A 21,668-nucleotide genomic window follows, 5' to 3' on the forward strand; every position below is an offset into this window, starting at 1 on the left:
ATTAATCACTTTCAGCTGCGCCGCCCAGTAATAAAGTTGTATATCAGGGAGCGTAATTCCTCCATTTTACCATCCGCGCACCAACTTGGCTTGTGCAATACGTGCTGGCTCGTTACCCCACAGCAGATTAGAGACCAGTGCCGAGATAGCTTTAAAATAAGATGGCAGTACTGGGTATGGCGTGTTTTCCAGGATATAAAGGAACCGGGGTAGGGCCATCATTTTAAAAAGTGCTGCCTTCCCCAGTAGGGTCAGCGGTAATGTTCCCCAGTGACGTATGTCTCCTCTGAGATGCTCTAGCGGTGGCTGCAAATTCTTATTGTAAAATTCATCAGAGTCGATTGTGATGTATACACCCAAGTACTTGAATATACTTTCCGGAATCTGAAGCGGACAATTGTCAGGAAGATGCGGTGGCGGGCCATGTAACACATACAGTATTGACTTAGACCAGTTGATGGTATACCCTGACGCCTCACCATAAACTGCACATATATCTAGAAGACTCAATATGGAGCGTCTCGGTAAAGTTAAATATAGCAAGATATCGTCGGCATATAGGGAAACCCGATATTCCCAGTCATCTGTCCATTTGAGGCCCTTTATCATTGGCTCCCATCGTATCCATGCCGCCAGTGGCTCCAGCACCAGAGCAAAAATTAGCGGTGACAGTGGGCAGCCCTGGCGTGTGCCTCTCGCTAGGGGAAAGTCATCAGAGATGTGGCCATTGGCAGTCACATGTGCTATTGGCTTAGTGTATAGAAGTTGAATCCATGAACAGAATTTTGGACCGAACCCCAGATGCCGAAGCATTGCGAATAAAAAGGGCCATTGGACCATATCAAACGCCATATGCGCGTCCAGTGAGAGCACCACCGCCGGTTCCTGTACGTACGCTGCGAGAGCATGCACACCATGTAGTCTCCTCAGGTTGAGCGCCGTGTTCCTGCCTGGCATGAAGCCCGACTGGTCTGGGTGTATGAGCTTTGACCGGTGTGGTGTGAGCCGGGTCGCAAGCAGCTTTGCAAGGATTTTAGCCTCTGCATTAATGAGGGAAATAGGCCGATATGAGATACATTTATCCGCAGGCTTTCCAGGTTTGAGTATAGCCACTATGGTGGCTGTGCACTGGTCCAGTGGGAGTTCCCCTGCTCTCAAACTGTCGTTGAACATATTCAATAGATAAGGCGCTATGGAATCCGCCGCTCTCTTATAAAGTTCAGTCTCGTCTTATAAAGTTCGACAGGTATGCCATTGGGTCCTACAGCTTTGCCCGATTGCAACGCCCTAATGGCTGCTTGCAACTCGTCTGCCGCGAGGTCAGCCTCCATCTCCTGCGTGTCTTCTGGAGTCAATTTGGGCATGGCGAGGTCCTGTATGTAAGTCAGTGCCTCTTCTACTGACATTACCGAGTCAGATGAGTAAATTGTCTGAAAGTGCTGCACCAGTGTCTGTCCTATTGCGTGCGGGTCTGTTGACGGTTGGTCCCCCCCTGTTAAGACCTGCGCTATCCACCTATCACTGCCCTCCCGTTTATCTAGCCACACCAGTAACTTCCTGGCTTTATCACGTACGTCATATACTTTGTGTCGGGTGTCCGCCAATTGTTGTCTGGTCAATTCCGCTAGATGTTCTCTATGATGCCGCTGTTTGAGTCGCAAGTTTTGAGAGGTGTCAGGGGTTGGGTCTCTAGTGTGTTGTGCTTCCGCAATATACAGTTCGGACTCTAGAATCTGCAGTTCCCTCCGCCCCTCATGTTTGTGTGCTGTGATGGAAGCTATGGCTTGTCCCCTGACTACTGTCTTAAACGCTTCCCAGAGAGTGATAGGAGATCCGACGGATCCCGTATTTTCTTGAAAGTAATGGCTTGTTGCCTTCTTAAGTGCCCTTCCAATCTAGGGAACTTGTAAAATAGCCAGGGCGTATCGGGTAGACCCGGCGCCGTTTCTGGTGGTGATGGGTATATCTGAGCAGCAGTGAGGAATGGTCGGAGATACCCCGTGGCCGAATTTCTATATTGTCTACATTTGGTAGGCTACCCAGTGATTCCAGGAAGTAATCTATTCTCGTCAGACTATTATGGACACTTGAGTGGTATGTAAATTGACGGTCTGCGGGGTGGTGCCTTCTCCATACGTCTATAAGTCCCATTGCATCTATGAAACTTCCCAGGCGCGACACCTTGGAGGCACTCTCCCTCACAGGGAATCGGTCTATGAAGTCGTTTACGACCGCATTAAAGTCTCCACCAAGGAGTAGTTCCTCCGTCGGCAACCCAAGTAAAAACTCACTTAGATCCGGTAAGGCCACTGCATGCAACGCTGGGGGGACGTAAACCGATACTATATTTAAAGGCATCCCTTCCCACTGTGTAATTATGGCTGCGAATCTCCCCGATCCATCAGACTTAACTCCCTTTATTATCAAAGGGAACTGTTTCTTCACCAGTATCCCACCTCCCCTGGAGCCAGATGTGAATTCGGAATGTACCTGCATTTTATATCCCCATCTGTCCATTGCTTTGGAGGACGTGCCTGTGAGATGTGTCTCTTGTAAAAGTACCACTGCCGTGCCATCCCTTTTAATACATTGCAGAACAAGGCCCCACTTTATTTTATCCCCCAGGCCGCGCACATTCCACGTGAGTACAGAGAGTGATGGTACCGCGGTGCTGGGGCCCACAGTTGAGTCAACCTGTGTGTTGTTTCCCATTGCCCTGCCGAACACAACTATTAGAACTAGTGACTTGTCCCACAATTGAACATATCATGCTTATACCTGTAGACCAGATTACCTGTATACCTGTAGACCAGATTATTACTGATTGCTAAGAGACACACACCACTGCTGCTAGAATTTTAATATATTGTTGCTGCTAAATTCATTTTTAAACGTGACTTAATACGTGTTGCTAAAATCATTTTTAAACCGTGATTGATACGTGTTTTTAAAATTGGTTCACTCACTGTGCTCATTGTCTGGTGTTTGCTACTTGCACTTGCTATTTGCACAACCCTCTCCCTGCCGCCGCGGGAAGTCCCGTTAGAGAGGAGGGAGTCAGGGTCTTCAGAGCCGCCCACGAGCACAGCCGCCATATTGGGACGGCTCGGGACGCGCTCTAGCCTCTGAAAATCTGAACGAGAGGCAGCTATTTAGCCCTCGCTCGTAAGGATGCGCAGCGGACGTGCGCAGCGGGCGCGCGCCGAAGACGCGCCTAAGACTAGCCCGTCTGCGCCTGGCCCGGGCCTAGGGCCACCCCCCTTGGCATTATTCCTCCACATGCCACCGGCCTTCCCTTACGTTACTCATCTTCCCAACTGAGGGATCTGAATCCTGGTAACATCAGTTGGCGATGCAAGTGCAGGCCCCTCTCCACTAACATAAATTATACCCCTGATATATGTCCTGGGTGCACTTACCAACTGCCCCGTCCCAGCCTTGCTCAGAACATTGCCCTCGGTGTATTAGGTAAACCTCCCTGCCACAGACCGGAAGTGCCACATAAGTCTATATATCGGGCAGCACTTATTAATGTGCGTTCCCTCCCTTGCCATAGTTTACATATTAGGGAATGTATCCTCAGCCAGGACCTGGACATACTTTTTGTCACGGAAACCTGGGGGGGACGACGCTTCAGGACCTGACTTTTGTCAGGCAATCCCGGAAGGATATAGTGTGGCCAGGCAGGATAGAACAACAGGAAGAGGTGGTGGTATAGCCATTATTCATAAGGATACATATCGTTCCAGACTTGACCTCATCCAGGGTTTAGATTGTGAATCTGCAACATTCGCTATCAACCTCAACCACAAGCAAGCCCTTAAAGGGATTCTCCTGTATAGACCCCCGGGTCCACGGAACACATTTTTAGCCACTCTCCCCGATTTTAATGTCCATATCATAGGATCCCCAGACTATCTAATTCTGGGTGATTTTAATTTTCCCCTTGAAGATCAAGAGAACAACGATGCCATGCAGCTTATTGCTGACTTGCAAACTCTGGGACTGCAGCAATTAGTGAAGGGCCCCACACATCAAGCCGGACATACGTTGGATGGCTTATTTACCAACAATCCCGATGTCATGATGGTGGATGTTTTGCCATTAGTATGGTCTGATCACAAAGCTATTATCTTTACCATAAAATCACGTGCCCCTAACCCTCCTCAATGTAAACGAAGAGGTAGGATAGGAATTCGGCCATGGAAAAGTGCAGATATCCCGCGGTTTATGGATATTCTGACCTCCTCCCCACCTACAGGTTCTGACAGCCCGGATGTATTATCAGCCCAGTTCCAAGAGTGGATCCAGAACGCGGCTAATCAGGTGGCCCCGGAGAAATTTATTTTCTCTAACAGAACTTCTCCTTCGGCAAAATGGTTCACTGAGGAGCTTAGGCTACACCGACAACATTGCAGGAACTTGGAGAGGCGGTGGCGCAAGCAGTATTGCCCCGTAGCCAAGCAATCCTATAAAGATGCGCTTGCAATCTATAAAAAGGCCATCGCTGTTCAAAAAAGTGCTTTTTTCTCTACTCAAATTGAGACCGCTCATAATTCAGCCAGGGAGCTGTTTTCGGTGGTAAATACTCTGTCCAACCCCCCTTCAGGACCTGGAATTGAGCCCTCACAAACATTATGTGACTCTTTGGCTATGTTCTTTTCTACTAAGGTTGCTGACATCTATTCATCTTTTACCGGAAACCCCAGAGGGGAGAACAGGGAGGCAAGCCATCAAGCTAACAGTGGACATGCCACCTTCCCATCCTTTCATCCAGTCACTATTGACCAGGTTAGCAGGCTTATTGCCACCACCAAGGCAGGCTCCCCTCTCGACCCCTGTCCTCCGATGGTGATGAATGCCATAAATGAGGCAATTTCTTCTCCTCTCACAGACATATGCAATGCCATGTTTCAAACTGGCATATATCCAGACGGCTGGAAGAATGCAGTTATAAAACCCTTGCTTAAAAAACAATCTCTGGACCCTGCAGTCTCGGCCAATTATAGACCAATTGCGGGCCTTCCTTTTCCGGCAAAAATTTGTGAAGCTTTAATGAACCAACAGCTTTCTGAGTTCGTCGACTCCCACAATCTTTTAGACGATACTCAGTTCGGGTTCAGAAAGGGCCATGGGACCGAGACTGCACTAATAAAAGCATCTGATGAAATTAGATCCATCATGGACCAAGGAGGAGCGGCAGTCCTTATTCTTTTGGATCTGTCCGCGGCCTTCGACACGGTCGATCATGCCATCTTGATCGACCGTGTCACAGCCCTTGGGATTGTCGACTTGGCTGGAGATCTTATTTCATCTTTCCTGAACAGTCGCACGCAGACAGTGAAATTAGGTAATTTTTACTCTCCTGTCTCCGCAATCCCCTGTGGGGTCCCCCAGGGCTCCTCGCTAAGTCCGACGCTGTTTAACATCTATGTAGCGGACTTAGCGAGGGTAATAAAAACCCATGGGTTGCGTCTGACATCTTATGCAGACGACACCCAACTAGTCCTGGTGGTGCATAAGGATGGTCCAGTGGTGGCAGCAAAATTCCAAGAAGTAATGCTGGTCGTTTGCTCCTGGATGTCAACAAATTGTCTGAAACTTAATTTGGATAAGACCGAGGTCATGACCTTTGGCAACCTATCCCCGGAATGGTCAACCATCTGGTGGCCAAGCCAGATGGGCCCCCGCCTGTTCCAGTTGCAAAGGTCAGAAATCTGGGAGTTATTTTCGACAATAAGCTGGTCTTTAACCATCATGTAAACAAGGTAGTATCATCCGCCTTTTATGTCCTGAAGAAAATCAGGAAACTCATGCCCTATCTTCCAAGCCCTGATCTTTGGACTGGGTAAGAGTGGTCTGCTTAATTCAGACACTCTGTTCATCACCACCCCTTTTTCTGTATCGTTTTTGGCCACTATAGGTGTGGCAGGGTATACTCAGACATGAGTCCCTTTCTCACTGCTCCATCAGGATTCAAGCAAGCCGGGCCGAAGAGGCTGAAATGCCAGAAACCGGTCCCCGGTAGCTTGTCTCCTTTCTGGTGAAGAATTGGCTTGGTAGTTTGGTCTGCCCTGTTCCCATGATGCACTGGGCCAGGGACAGACTAATTTGCATATAGCCAGGTTCTGAGCTGGGATGGGGCAGTGAGATAAATAACGGTGATGGATCAAGCCCTGATCTTTGGACTGGGTAAGAGTGGTCTGCTTAATTCAGACACTCTGTTCATCACCACCCCCTTTTCTGTATCTATCTTCCAGCATCAGCAGGGAAAACTCTCATTACTACCTTGGTATTCTCGAAGATGGACTACGGGAATGCCCTCTTTCTGAACACTCAAAAACAAGTCCTAATGAAACTCCAATCCATACAGAATGCGGCAGCCAGAATTCTGCTCGGTATTCCCCGACGCCATCCGACAACTACAGCCATTCGACAGCTTCACTGGCTAAAAGTAGAAAACCGTATTAAATTCAAGGCATTATGTATTGCCTATAAAGCCGTACACAACATAGGACCCAGGTTTCTGAGAGAGTCCTTTAAACTGCACACCCCAAAGAGACAGCTCAGATCTGCAAACATTTGCATGCTCTCAGTCCCTCGAACCAAAACAGTGATCTGGGGAGACAGGCGTTTCATGGTAGCAACACCCAAGCTATGGAACACCCTCCCTCTGATCATTAAAACCGCCCCCAACTTGGTAGGTTTCCCTAAGCTCCTTAAAACCTGGTTATTTGACAAGTAAGCTGGTGGGTATTGGTCTTTATCTGAGTAATCATATGCGCCGAGACACCCACGGGTAATTGTTGCGCAATAAAAATCTCAAATAAATAAAATAAAAAAAATTTACTTCCTCGTGTGTGCTAATACTGCATAACCATTTTCACACTTAACAGTAACATTTCCACTATACCAAGAACTTAGAAACCGTCCCAGCCCCTCAACCCCCCTCCCTGCCATGCGGACCCCAAAACTGCCCGCCACCCCACCTCAGCAGAGTGCTTAAAACCCAATCCCCGAAACTTTACTTGCATGTACAGGAGCGGGAGGTCCGAGGAAGACTATTACTTCCCTCTGCCCCAGAATCCTCAGCCATCAATACGTCCATTGTAGTCACAATGTCGAGGTGGGCAGAACATGTATCAGGGTATACCCCTCTTGTTTGATGGTGGGTACTCCCTGAAGACCTAATTCCCCAGAGTCCTTATCTAGTTGTTCCGTTTCTTCATCTTCTTGTGCAGTGTCATCAGGATTGCCTCCTTTCCGAAGCCATCGTCGTCTCCTTTGTGCTCGTCCGGACCCCTCCGCTGGTCGCCACCCCTCAAGTTGTGTGTCTCTTCCGGCGTTTCAAAAAATCATGTCTTTCCGTCTGCCACAACATGGAGTTTTGCTGGAAAGAGCATGGAATACGGTAGCTCACGGGCCCTCAGCGCCTTTTTGACCTCTAAAAAACTTCTGCGGCGTGCCGCAACTGTCGCTGTATAGTCATGAAAAAAGGAGATTACAGAGTTTTGTACTTGGATAGGCAGTGCTACCCGGGCCGTTTGAAGAATGGCATCCCTGTCCCGAAAGTTGAATATGCGGGCCAGCACCAGTCTTGGGGGGGCTCCCGGTCTCGGTCTGCCTCCTGGTACCCTATGTGCCCGTTCCACGGAAAAGAAGGTGGATAGTCCTTTAGGTTGCAGTCGGCCCTTTATGAGCTCTTCCACATAGAGGTCCATTGCGGGGCCCCCTTCATTTTCTGGAAGCCCCGTAATTCGAACATTGTTGCGGCGGGAGCGTCCTTCTTGATCATCCAGCTTGGCTGCCATATGCTTGTTGTCGGCTTCCAGTTGCGTCACTTTCTTGAGCAGTAACGTAGTGTCCTTAGCGAGGGACGTTGTCACCTGCTCCACCTCAGTTACTCTTGTTGACATTTTTGGAAAATCCGCCCGTAGGAACGTGACATCCGTCAAAATTGAGCCGACTGTTGTCTGTACCTGATGCAGGACTGCCATTACATCCTCTAACGCCACTTTGGAGCCACCTTATACCTCCGCGCTTTTGGCCCCTGTCCCTTTACGTTCCGGCAATGGGGGAAAGTCCTTAGTGTAAGCAAACGTATCCAGCTTGCCCTGCTGGGTCATGCGGGATCCCTTGCCGCTCATTGTCCGCTTCACAGCCCATTCCCACTGCTGCTGGGTGTCTGTATAATTGATGTTATTATTCGTGCAAGGGGCAGTCCGCAGGTCTCCCTTGGGGGGGTTCTACGTTCGGTCCACAGCTCCACGATCTGGGGTATGTTCTCCCCGCGTCACACCTGCATTATCTGGGGGGCAATCATATTGTAGCACCAGTAACGGTCTTCTGCTGGCCCATGTGCTGCCTTACATGTCCCTGGATGAGTCTACATCGCACTTGCGCCGCTGAGTGTTACAGCCCGCAGAAGTCACGTCATTTAACACCCCTTGACTGAGGCTATGTTTAATTGGGACGTCCTTCATGCGACCCACACTGTCTGTCTCTTACTGGCCCCAAATACTGCCTCACTAGCTCCAAATAGACATCTTCCTCAGTGGGCCCTCCAAATTAGCCAGCTCAACCACAGCGATCACCACAAGCACCGCCTCTGGTGCACCCCATGTGGTCCAGCCCTTTCTGCAAGGCTGCCGCTCCCGACTATCGCGCAGATGCACCTCCATGCCGCTCCTGCATGTGCTTTTACACACAATGATAAGTTTTGACTGCCATCAAATCATACGCCTCTTTCTGAATCCCAGATAATGTTGTAGACTTTAGTCTTTACACTGGACATTAGTAAATACATACTCTACCAGCTTTGTTTAACCACTTTAGTGTTTGCATTCAGAGCACATACCTTAGGGAAAACTTTATGCTAACTAAATGAAATGTGTTTCAAGCCTGCTACTTCTAAGTCAAAATTGCAAGCGGGCAATATACGATGGTTTGGAGCAGAACCAGCTTGATAGCAGCTGTAGAGCTCTTATGGTTCCCAGTTCCATGCGTGAGTAGCCAATCCAGTTCAGGTTTTTTCCTTTGCAGTCTGGGGTTTGTAGTTCTTTTGCTGGCATTATAAAATCAAGACTACGAGTCCAAAAATTTAAATTAAACTCTGGGTTGCATAATCGACTCATGCATCGCCAGGAGAACATTTGGAGATAAGCTGCTCAGGGCAATAGCTTTGATTCTGGTTCATGACACAGCCCTGAGCCACTCTGTTGATCTTCCCCTAGCAGTAAGTCTATTCTCACAGCACAGACCAACAGGTGCCTTTTTGCTCCTCAACAATAACAGTACATCAAATGTAGACTGACTCTCTCACTACTGGAACGGAGCTTAGAGAACCTGGTAAAGTAGAGTGCTCAAGGAGACCTGTAAAGTGTCAGGACACCCCAATTAAACATATAGACCCAAACATTTTAACTAATCCTCATTGAAAGAGATTATATTGACAATCCTAAGCAAACAATACTTCCTAACAATACTGTGGCTTCACCCTCCTAAAAGCGGAACACATTGAAACATTGCTTTCAACCTCTTCTAGATCTCAACATTTATCCATACTGCTCAAAGGAAGTTTGGGAAAGATTAAAAACAATGTAGTATTTATAACTGTACTCTACGATTCTTACCTAAATTGCCATGATAGCTTGATGTATTAGGCTTAACTTTGATAGCTTTCAGGAACAAAGCTTCAGATTCCTAAATGGAAATAGAAATAGTCAGAAGGCGAGAATGCACAACAATGATCTAATTTATTCAATCTCAATAGAATTTTAGCCAGTTGTGACCTAGCCCTGCTTTAATAACAAGATGAGTTATCAGGCAAGTAGAAAGCAGAAGCCTTATCGTTAGCCTAACCAATCAGGTTCACAGCCTCTTCCCAACGGATCTCCAACTGCTACACAACTCATAATGATGAGTACAAAGCACAGGTGACCTTCAACGAGCCGAGTCACATAATTAAACAATAAACTACAACACATCTTCCCCCTTTACACAAATAAAGAGGAGGAAAAACACAAAAGTAACCCTGAAAATACATTTCTCTCAGTGTGGAAAAAGGGCCCTCCTTTGGGAAACTAATATGTGAATTACTACTATTAGGAAAGTGAATTTTATTCAAGAGGGTAGTTCACTTAAGGAACGCTCTACCAATTTGTACTGCACTTTCAAATGTTTGAAGACAGAACTCAAGACTTTGATAATTCAGTTAACCAAATTACAGGTGGGCAGTGGGAATGTCCCTTTTGTAAAGTGCCCTACAAAAGAGATGGAAAAAATCTAAAGTTGTGACAGACTCTCAATCAATCAACTCGGAGTTGTAGAGCATCACCAGCGAGAATATCCAGGCGCTGGGTTCTTGCTGGGATCAGCAACTCGGGGTCAGCATTTGGTATTCGTTTCCAATACTTATTTCAACAAGCACTGGGTATGATCGATATTGGAGCCAAATGACTTATGATCCATTGTGTTTGAAAGCAGTACAATACAAAAGATTAGCTTTTTGGTGGCAATCATTATTTTAGACTAAACACATTGTGGGTCCAATGTGTGTGGCCAGAAATGGTGAATGTGAAATTGTAGGTGGTAATCAGGGCAACATTGAGATGTTGATAGAACAGGGGTCCAAGGTTCCAACTTACTGAATGAGTGTAATAGAAGTAGGTGTTCATTGAAGTACTGAATACATTCAAGAGTGTTTTTTACAAGAAACTGTGTAAGGCAGTAGGCTTTTCTCAACACTGTGAGCATAAAAATGCTAACCATGTTTGACACAAATTGAAAAATATTCCATTTGCAGCCTAGACGGAATTAGTGGAGTTTTTAAGAGAGTTAGAAGGGCAAATTAACAGGTTGATCTGTCTGAATTTGTTTCACAGATTCTTTTTAGATAATAAGTAATCTGGTTCATAGAGGCTCTGCACACTCTTTTAATGGTTAGACTTAAGTTGTCACTCACTGACTAAAATACATGAAATGTTAACCCTGTTGTGGGGGACTAAATATTTTTCAGTGCATGACCTTAGAAAGCAGCATGTTACCTGATTTAATTTGCACTAGAAATCTGTCACTCAACTACCTTTCTCACTTCTGAAGGGTGATACAGCTATCTCAGGATGTTGCTTGGATTGGCAACTGCTTCCTCCATGTTGCACAAAATCTTGGCTACAAGGCCTGGTGGTGTGGAGAGGATAGGCTGCATTCAAGGACTGTGTATTTCCTGGAAAATATGTAAGAGCATAATAACTGTAGTTTGTAGAAGGTGATGGGTGTGCTGCGGGGTAAGGGTATGACCCTCCAGTTGGAGAAATCCAAATTTGTGGCACAACAAATGGGATATCTTTAGTATCAGTTTTCTTATGTGGCTACTCTGTTCCAGCAGGATTTATTGCCATTAAACAAGTCAAGATTCCAGCACATAAAGATCAACTTAGTTCTCATTTCAGGTTGTGTGAATATTGCTATAGGTGTGTTACTATCTTAGATCCAGGAATGCTGTTCTCTTGGGAGCGGAAGAGCATGGTTTTCAGACTTTAAAGTCGCTTGTTGAAATGCACCACTCTTAGCATGTTTTCACAGGTGGAAAAGACCATTGTCGCTGTGAATGGTAGTGCAGACAATTTTAAATAGAGAATACACAGTAGCATTTGCTTCTAGGCCTGTAATAGATACAGGGAAAAGATATTCTACAATAGAGCAGCATCCCTCGATTTGGAAGTGTTGACCATTTCAAGACATACGTGTGGTTAAATCTTTTGAACCTAGAATGGATCATAAACGCTTACAATTGTTGTGAAGGTGAAATATTACATGAAAATCTGCTAGACTCGTTCACAATCTGAACATTAGAGGAAAAAATATTGTTTATGAAGATTTACTGTTTTCTCAGTAAAATGCTGAGAAGAGTTGTCTAAGGTCAATATAGCAGACGATGAAGTGCAAGTGGGTATCTTAAGGAAGAAGCATAGAATGAAGGTATGCCCAAAGATGAGGTGTTGTGGATGATGCTTGAAGAGATAGATATGGTTAGCTGAGAGAGAAATGTAATCTTCTGAGATGCAAATATTTTGAAAAGTTATAAAGCAAGTGTCCAGTGATTGGGATGTAGTTATTTCTGGTGATATATTTCTTCGGGAGTGCTGTCCACATGCAAACAATTAGAACTGTCATAAGGTCACAAGAGAGAGACTGCTAACAGGAAAAAGTTTAGGTGGTCTAATTAATGACATTGTATAGATGGGAAGATTGTACAATTTGTGAAGAAAGTGTTTGTTTTGTAAGAGGTCTGATAAGGTTTTTAAGTTGTGGATAAGTCAACCATAAGCTCTTCAGATGGCCCATTGTAAGAAGTAGCAATTGAGTGTTTGAGCCATTTAGGGTTTTTGAGGCCAGGAAATTGTATATTGTGGTTGCAATGGATTATATTTCGAAGTGGGAAGAACATAAATGACTGACTATTCCATTTAGATTGTTAGATTTATAGGAAGAGCAATTTTACAGGTCAGAGTTTCCTGGTTGTGCTACTACTGACAACAGTGTTCAGTTTGCTTCTTTAAAAATTAAGACATTTTGGGGAAGAAAAGATATACCATAAGAAAATTACTTTGTATTCTCCTCTTGAGCAGTTTGGTTGAAAGAAATAATAAGGTTATTGTGGAGTGGGTGTAATTCGTGCTAGTCTATAGATTGAAAGTCAGGAAAGTGCTGTAATACAGTTTAGGCATATAATCGCACCCCACATAACACTACTAGAAGTTGCTTGGAGGAAATAAATCTATTTGAGAATTCACTCTTTTTGGTTATCCAGGAAAATGAAAATGAAGATTTATCAGCGTGTATGAACAGACAAGCACCTTTAATAAAGATACACCTTTCATAAAGATACCGGAAAATGGCTGAGCTGAGTCAGTATGAAAGGAGGTGCCATTTGTATGGTTGACTGAAGGAATCAAATCAGCCCGCCATGTCTGACCCTTTAGGTCTGGCTATATATACTTTCTGTTTATCAGATCTCATGTCACCACAAGACACAACATACAATGTACAGATAGGGCTTTGGGTAAGAAATCTTAAGCCATTAGCTTGTTTAGGTGAGCACCCTTCAGCTTTTAACTGGATGAGGTTTCCATCACTTTTTGGACCAGCTCACAGCATTCCACACATCTATACATGTACAGTTAGCATTGTTAGGTGGATAAACAGTAACAGTTCTTCGTGAAGGTAGCTTTGTAAACACAAACTGATATTGCTCATGGAGCGGTTTGTTATACACACAAAGTGATGTTATTTATAGAATGATGTACCGGCAGTATCACAGAGCCTCTGTGACAAACTGCGCTTCGCTTCAACTATGGAGCTTAAGATAGGGGCTGAAGATGTATATTTATGGTTGGCAAGATGTAAATGTGGATTGCCAACCATACTATGGCATCATACCAAAAGACTAACAGTATGTATGTGCATCTTGATAATTAAATAAAAGATGCATGCTTCTTCCTACTCACCAATCCCCACCAGACACTGCAGAAATAGTGCTTTTATTTTTCTTTAGATCTGCTCCCTTTCAGTTCTTGCGGCCTGAAATCACTGTTGCTGTGGCAGTTCAAACATATATGAGGCTTGGCTTAGTCCATGTGATCTTATCGCTTTTCAACAACTTAAATTTATGGCTGCAGTAGCACCCATCTCCAGGTGGAAGGTCTTCGCACCTGCCTTTGGTGGCATACATTGCTAGTCTGCTTCACTATTACTAATATGCAGCTACAAGCTATTCTTTCGACACCAAGGTTGCTAAGCGTGGGAACTGATTGAGGGGCAGGGTAGCAGACAGACATAACTGAACCAACCTGACCACTGCTGATCGGGAATGCCCCTCTGTTTGAAGTATGTAGAGCCACTACCTTGAGTGATCATCGACTCTCTGCCCCATGCTCAAAACGGGTTTGTGACCCAGTGTGCTGCAGATGCAATTGTTTTGCATTGGGTCATGCAATGGGTTAGCTCCCAATCAGAAACTGACCCTTGGTTGGTGATCATTTTCTCTTCTGCTATAAAATTCATGAAATATTGTGGCAACATATTGTTGGAGCACAGGGTTCTCTCGTCACTTTGCTCATCTACCAATAACCTTGTGTAAACATCAGGTTGATGGTTCTTTGATATAAGCTGAGACATAAAAGTTAAATCTCAACATAAATCATCATCAATTATCATTACTTTAGTACTGTCAATATTGAGAGTTAAATTGAGTTAAAGGGTTTTATTTTTAAATCTCACTGTTATTCATTCTTTTATGAAGTATTATTCTTCAAGAGTTATAAGTAAATGGTTAGCAATCCATCAATATTTAGTAATGAAATATATCAATTCAATAAATCAGAAAAAAAACATTATTACAATAAATGTAACAAGTAAGTTCCATTAAGAAACGCCCCTATTCTAAGCTATGTCAGGATAAATGCAAAAGGAATTTAAGGTTTCAGTTCAGAAACTCATGAAGAGTTCTGATGTGGGCATAAACATAAAACTTTAACAGAATAAGTTGGAAAGTATTCTCAGCCCAAACAATAGCAGATCAAATAATAAACTAAGAATTCTTATAAAGAGATGTCAAGCAAGCTCAGTACAGAGTCTCCTCTCAGAGAGTCAGGAAAAGGGAATAGAATGAGATGCTACTCTCAGTCTAAGGAAAGGATGAGTGAAAACTATCAGTCTGCTCTGCATCAAAAGAATCTGCCTAACTAGTCTTGAAACATGCACTAATATAAATGCACATTTTCTATGTTACAGCATTAATATTTTTCTTCTTCATGTTGACCAATAAGATTTTAGCACACTCCTGGGAACAGTTCTACTCCCCATCTTTTCAGCAGAGTACAATCGTCTTTCAACCATATGTCTTTGAATGTTGCAGATACACCTTTTCTAATTTGCAATAATGTCTTCCCATGAATCATAGGGGAAATTACATCAGTTAGAGTGATTTCCCGCTGGTTGAGATTTCATTTGTTTGTGTGAGTGTATGTCAGTGTAAGGAAGTCAGAGGGCGTTAATATCTTATTCTGATTGATTCTTGTATGATTGAAGTACTTCGATTTTATTTAGTTGGGCAGACAAACTTATTTGTTTGTTATGCTTACTTAGAGTTGTAGAATTTGTGTACAAGAAAATTGCAAAGGAGGTTGAACCGCTGCGAGGAGTGAGAAAATACATCATAGTGTGCCGCGCTGATATTGGTTGGTTGGTGTACTGTTGCGTTGCTTGATAAAGACAAAGAGTTTCATGCAGATATAGGTCGGTTGTTGTGAAAGTGCTGTGTTGAGATTGGTTGACGAGTCTTTAAGTATTAAAGCTGGAACAGGATGGGAGAAAGAAATTTACACATGCGGTAGAAAGAATCAAAACATTGAAATCGAATTTCATTGTTGTACATTTACTGTTGAATTATTGCAAAAAATACATTTTTAAAACCATTTGAAATTTGATGGTGGGTGATGTAAGAGTCTGAGCTGGGGAAGGTGAAGAGGCTCCAACAGAAGGTACGTCAGCTCATTACATGACGACAAATGTAGGACTACATACGTGTCTATGACTTCGTCGATGATGCAAGATTACTGGAAATGAGGGTTCATTGACATTTCCATAATATGAACATTTAAGGGAGAAAATATATTAGATTAAACTACCTCCTAGACTCACACAATATGAAGCAATAAATGCGTAGGAAAGAACAGCTCATGCTAAAGAGAAGGAGAAACATCAGAATAGGGCGAAGAAAGCTGTGTGAATTTACGCAGATGCAGAATGGGATGAAGGACAACAAAGATACAGAAAATGTATAATTGAGGGAGCTAGAATGTATCCAGTTATAACCACAGAGAAGGTGAAAAAGATTTGGAAACAGGGAAATGAGGAAGAAGCTGGAAAGAAACAGACTCGGATAGTGATTCAGGGGATGATATTCTGGATGCTTTATTAACTTTGCGTCCACCACCTCATGTGGCCCCTACAACAAATACTGATAGTGGTACAACTACTAGTGCTACAGTGGCTACAGCCCCTGTTGAACCTAGCATAATCCTCATTAGAGACCATTTCCAGCACTTCAAATTGCACATGCACATGGCGAAGTGGCTCATACTGTAATAACTCCATGTGTTATTGCTTCGATTGTGACTGTTCCAGTACCAATACTGCAAGTTGTGACAGCAAAGACATAGGCAAGGCTAGTTGCAACTGCTCCAATAAATATTTTCCCGAATCTTGGATCTCAAGGAACTGTAGGAGTAGCTGCGGCAGGGTTTATCCTGCCATAGTAGAATTCACAAATTGTAGCCTGGATGCCACCACAGAATGCTCAATCATTGAGAGAAGGAAGGAGGATTGTCTTTATGACACCTATTGTCGAGGGAGAGACAGGGCAGCTTGAGGATGAAATGTATTCTCCGTAGTTTAAACAGACGTCTGAGACTAAGAGAGTGGACAGATCAGAGAGGCTACTTGCTAGTCAAGAAAAGGCAAGACCTATAGATGTGCCGATATGAAAGGTAGAATTAGAGGAGATTATTAGGGGTTGTCTGGACATTTCACATTTGGATCATTATCAGGAAAATGAACCGATATATATGAATAAAGAAATCACAAGGCGTGCAGCTGCACCACAAGACAGATTAACTGAATTGGCAGGAAAATATGAAGTGGATCTTTGTAATAGTGTTCCATTGCAGAGAAGATTTAGGGCACAGTTAGATGATTAAGCTATTGTGATAATGAGATCTTCAGGGATGAGGTTACACATTGCAGAATTGGTAAAATGAATCCGCAAATGGAGTGATTCTGACAGATTAGAGAACACATGGGCAAAGTAGCAGGAAAAGAAAAAGAAGCCGTCAGATGCAGCCAGAAGCAAACAGTAAGCTACTACCAGCACCTCCAGATGAAGATGAGGCATTTACATTTTCAATGAGGGAAATACCAGGTGGAGGTTTTGTGCCTCTGCCATGGAGTGCTGGTGATCTTGCCACATTTACAAACAATTTGCCAAAACTGAGAGAGCATCCTGCACAGTGGTATACACAGGTTGACATATTTGTTAAGATTTGTGTGCTGAAGGACAATGGCCACGTTCTGAGTTGTGCACCCTCACCTGTGGTTCTGACAAAATACAATGAGGTGATTACCTTTTTGAAAGGGAAAGCTCCAGTGAGAGACAGTGACTGGCTGAAAATCAACAGAACTAAAAAAAAGACAAAATAATCAGTCCATGTTTATTATGAACGATTGTTATAGGTGTTTAAACAACACAGTGGACAAGAAAATCCTGAGAACTGTGATATGGGGATGTTAAAAATGAGTGTTTCTAGTTGGCAGTGGTATACACCCTGTCCAAGTAGGGACCCTTTCTTCTAGTCAGGATAAGGGAATTACACACCCAGATAACCCCTACTTAAAGCCTTTGTAGTCAGGCTTATCTCAGAGGTAGGCTTATCTTAGAGGCAATGTGTAAAGTATTTGTACATAACACACAAAGTAACAGTGAAAACACTACAAATGGACACAACACCAGTGTAGAAAAAAAGGATCTTTATCTAAACCAAATAAGACCAAAACGAGAAAAATCCAACATATAGAACTCAAAATATGAAATTTTAAAGATTTCAAGCAATTCTGTCCATCTAACACTATGGATGAGGTGCTTTTCCACAAAGTACCTCAGATGCATCAAAATTCACAAAGCAAAACAGCAGCAGAGGAGGAAAGCATTGGAAAACACAGCGATGCGTTGGTCCCGAGTCCACGGGGAAGCGATGCATTAGCTGCGCTGCACGCAGAAGTGTTGGGTCGTATCTGGACTGTAGGGGGAAGCGAAGCGCCGAAATCCAAGACGGTTCTGGTCTGTGGGAGATGCGTCTGAAAAACTTGGCGCACAGGTGCAATGTGTGGAAATCTGGACACGCTAGAGTTCAATGCGGCGGCACCAAACAGAAGCTGCCCCGATTTCTTCAACTGTGGCCCCGCAGTACATCGATTCTTTAAGCCGCACAGCAGGGCCTACGTCGGAGTCAGTGATGTGGTCTCGGACTTCAGAGACACAGTGCGCTGACATCAGGCTGTGGCAGTTTCTTTCGGCCGTAGGTAGGCACTGCGTTGATTTCTTCAGCCACACAGTGGTGCTGCGTAAGAAAAATAGTTGCTGGAGGGGCGATGCTTCGGTTTTGATGGTTTCAAGCAGATCATTGCAGCAAGCCTCCAAGGGCTCAGAACTAGAATTGGCACCACTTGGCAGGTCCGATCTCGCAGCAGTGATGTTCAGGGATGCTGCAGGTGAAGTCCTTGCTGGCCCTGAGACTTCTTAACAGGAGGCAAGCACACACAAGCCCTTGGAGAACCTTCACAAGCAGGATACAAAGCAATGTCTTGTCCTTTTCCTCTCTAAAGCAGAAGCAGCAACTGCAGACCAACCCAGCAAATCAAGCAAATCAACACACAGCAAAGGGGCAATACTCCATCTCACAGCTCTTGACCTCTTGTCCTTGGCAAAGCTTCCTCTTGATCCAAAAGTGTTCTAGAGGGGGGCGTGGCCGGCGATCGACCAAGATGGCCGCGTTCTGGTGAGGCTCCGAGGGTGAGACCGTGGCCCAGTATTAATCCGGCTACTTATGTCAAGCAGTGACCCAGACGCAGCGACCAGATAGCGGAGGTGATTCGGCGTGCAGCGACCCCTCTCCGAGCTCGCCACGACACCGGAGCCCTGAGCTACGTCGTGTGAGGGACTGCGGCCTGCATCGGCGCCAGAAGCACCGGCCTCAATTTGGAGGAACGACCGAGGGGGCGCCATTCGCGACCATCGTGTGGAGGCGCGGGGCTGCATTGGACGTCTGGCGGCGGGTGAGTGTTGACTCGGCTGACACCCCCGCCCCCCCCTGCCCGACATCACCTCTTAGAGGAACACGCGGGGAGGGATCGCTGCTCCCCCCCCCCCCCCGCCGGAGGAACTGTGCCCGAGACGCCGGTGACTGCTACCAACACCAGGCCCGGCCGCGGCCTGACTCACGACCCTAGCGGCCCACCACAGCCCGCAGCAGCGGAATTCACTCCTGCTTCCACATCGGCGACCAGCACACGCGCCTAGCAGAGGGTCCCCACCTTCCCCCTTGCTTACCACTGACACAGCGACCGCAATAGAAGCCTGGGACTGGTGTCCCCGAGAGGCGCCTGACGACGTGTGGGGGGACAGGCTTTGCCCTCCTGGCCTACCGACCCAACTCCGGACTGCTGCGCATCCCTTCGCCTGCATCGGTGTGACCCGGAGCGGCGCCCACCCCCCCTTCAACCACAATGGGCGGCAGGGGCAATCGTGGGACCCAGCAAAGCAAATTAGATAGATTTGCTTACACTAAGGACTTTCCCCCGCTGCCGGAGCCAAAAAGAACCAGCGTAAAGGGTGCAGAGGGTGGCGCGGTTTCGGCCATAACCCTGGAAGATATCATGGCGGCCCTGACGCAGGTGCAGACCACGGTTGGGTCCATCTCAACGGATGTCACACTTCTGCGGGCTGATCTACAAAAGATGTCAACGAGGGTCTCAGCAGTGGAACAGGTCACTACGACACTTACCTCGGACACGGCGTCGCTGTTGAAAAGGGTGGCGCGATTGGGGGAGGACAATAAATTCCTGGCAGACAAGATGGATGACCAGGCAGGGCGCTCCAGGCGCAATAATATCCGCCTTATTGGCCTGCCATAATCGGAAGGGGGGCCCGCCATGGACCCATATGTGGAAGACCTAGTAAGGAATGTGCTGCAGCCAAAAGGCCTCTCCAAGTTCTTCTCGGTGGAGCGGGCGCACAGGGTCCCGGGGGGGCGTCCACGCTCCGGGGCACGACCAAGACCCGTTATAGCGCGCATATTCAATTTTAGGGATCGAGATGCCATCCGGCAAACGGCGAGGGTCGCGCCGCCCATACGTATACAGAACTCAGAAGTTTTAATTTTCCCTGACTACACGACGGCGGTGGCGGCGAAACGGAGAAGTTTTATCGAGGTGAAAAAAACATTGCGATCTCGTGAGTTGCCATACTCCATGCTCTTCCCGGCGCGCCTCAGGGTGGTGGCTGAGAAAAAAACTTGGTTCTTTGACACGCCGGAGGAGGCGCACGACTGGCTCGAAGGATGGAGACCGGCGGAGGGCTCTGGCAAGCAGAACGACAGGCGAAGAAGAAAAGAACAACCCGACGAGCATGAATTGACCGGACAAGAGGAGAAGGCCGAGACCGACCCAACCGAGGACTCTGGTGACTGACTCCTGCTGCATTGAGGGAAGTGTCTATACCTTTTTATTTCTTCTTTTGCTGAGAACTGTAGCGGATGCGTCGAACTCGTCCCTATGGACACTCACCTTCCTTGGTGTACTACTGAGACTTTACAAATGTACTGGGACTCTGACACTGGTGGGGGCTACTGGTCCCCCTTGTACTTTCACCCCCCCCTTACGCTCTTGTAAGCAACGTTGTCCTTTGACTGGGGTAGTAAGCACTCTGCTGAGTTGGGGTGGCGGGCAGTTTGGAGTCCGCGAAGCAGGGAGGCAGGGAGGGGGGAGGGAAGGGGGGAATGTTTTATGTTGTTGGTTATGGTTTTTGTTGCTGCGATACACTTAACTACACTGATTGGCATGGTGTTGGGAACCACAGAAACGAGTATTTGTCTACTGAGCACACTGATTCAGGATGATGGGGGTTGACACACTCTTGGTTCAACGGAGAGGTGGGACTACTGTGATACCGTCTCTGTCGATACTCTCCTGGAATGTACGGGGCCTGGGGGACAAAGTCAAGCGAGGTCTGGTCCTGAAAAACATCAAAAGGGAGGGGGCTGCAGTGGTCCTCTTACAGGAAACGCACCTCACTGGCACGGCTGTAAAAGCTATGGATCGCTGGGGTTTCCAGATGATGGCACACTGAGTTCACCTCTGGGTCCAGGGGAGTCGGCGTTTTAGTGAAGAAACAATTCCCCCTACTCGTACAGTCTGTCAGGTTAGATACGGCGGGTAGATTTGCCGCTATACACGCACAGTGGGAGGGAAAACCCATTAACATCGTCTCCGTATACATTCCACCTACACTACAGGCAGCAGCCCTAGCAGACCTTAGCGCTTTTATACTTGGGCTCCCTGAGGGAGGTTTGCTTCTGGGGGGTGTTTCAATCTGGTAGTTGATATCCTGCAGGATAGGGTCCCCCCGAAACTGGCTCCAGCTGGCGCAACGCGACTGGCTGGCTTCATGACTGCGATGGGACTAGAAGACCAGTGGAGGAAATACAACCCCCAGGGCCGACAATACACGTACCACTCAGGCGTCCATAATACTCTCACCAGGCTCGACTATTTTCTTAGCTCCCCGGGAGGTCCTGGTACTGTATCCAGGGTAGAGATAAGGCCACGAGGTATTTCAGACCACTCCCCACTGCTACTTACCTATACGCATCACCAACCCACACGGCGTCGGATTTATCCTATCCGCGCAACATACCTTCACAATTCTAAGGTCAGAAAGGAGCTGAGGGTGGGAACCAAACAGTACTTCCGGGACAACACGGGTTCGGTGTCCTCGGCTGCCATTCTGTGGGAGGCCTATAAAACGGTACTTCGGGGATGTGGGATAGTCTCCA

General features: G+C 46.2%; 1 protein-coding gene across 1 annotated transcript in view; it reads right to left on the reverse strand.

Moving 5' to 3' along the window:
• Positions 1-21,668, reverse strand: part of TMTC4 (transmembrane O-mannosyltransferase targeting cadherins 4) — an 861,371-nt gene that overhangs the window by 14,722 nt on the left and 824,981 nt on the right. The window contains exon 17 of the mRNA XM_078657625.1: positions 9,633-9,702. Within this exon, the coding sequence (XP_078513751.1) occupies positions 9,633-9,702 (70 nt within the window). The remainder of the gene's footprint in view (positions 1-9,632; positions 9,703-21,668) is intronic.

Source organism: Lissotriton helveticus, chromosome 8 (assembly GCF_964261635.1).
Source record: "Lissotriton helveticus chromosome 8, aLisHel1.1, whole genome shotgun sequence".
NCBI lineage: Eukaryota > Metazoa > Chordata > Amphibia > Caudata > Salamandridae > Lissotriton > Lissotriton helveticus.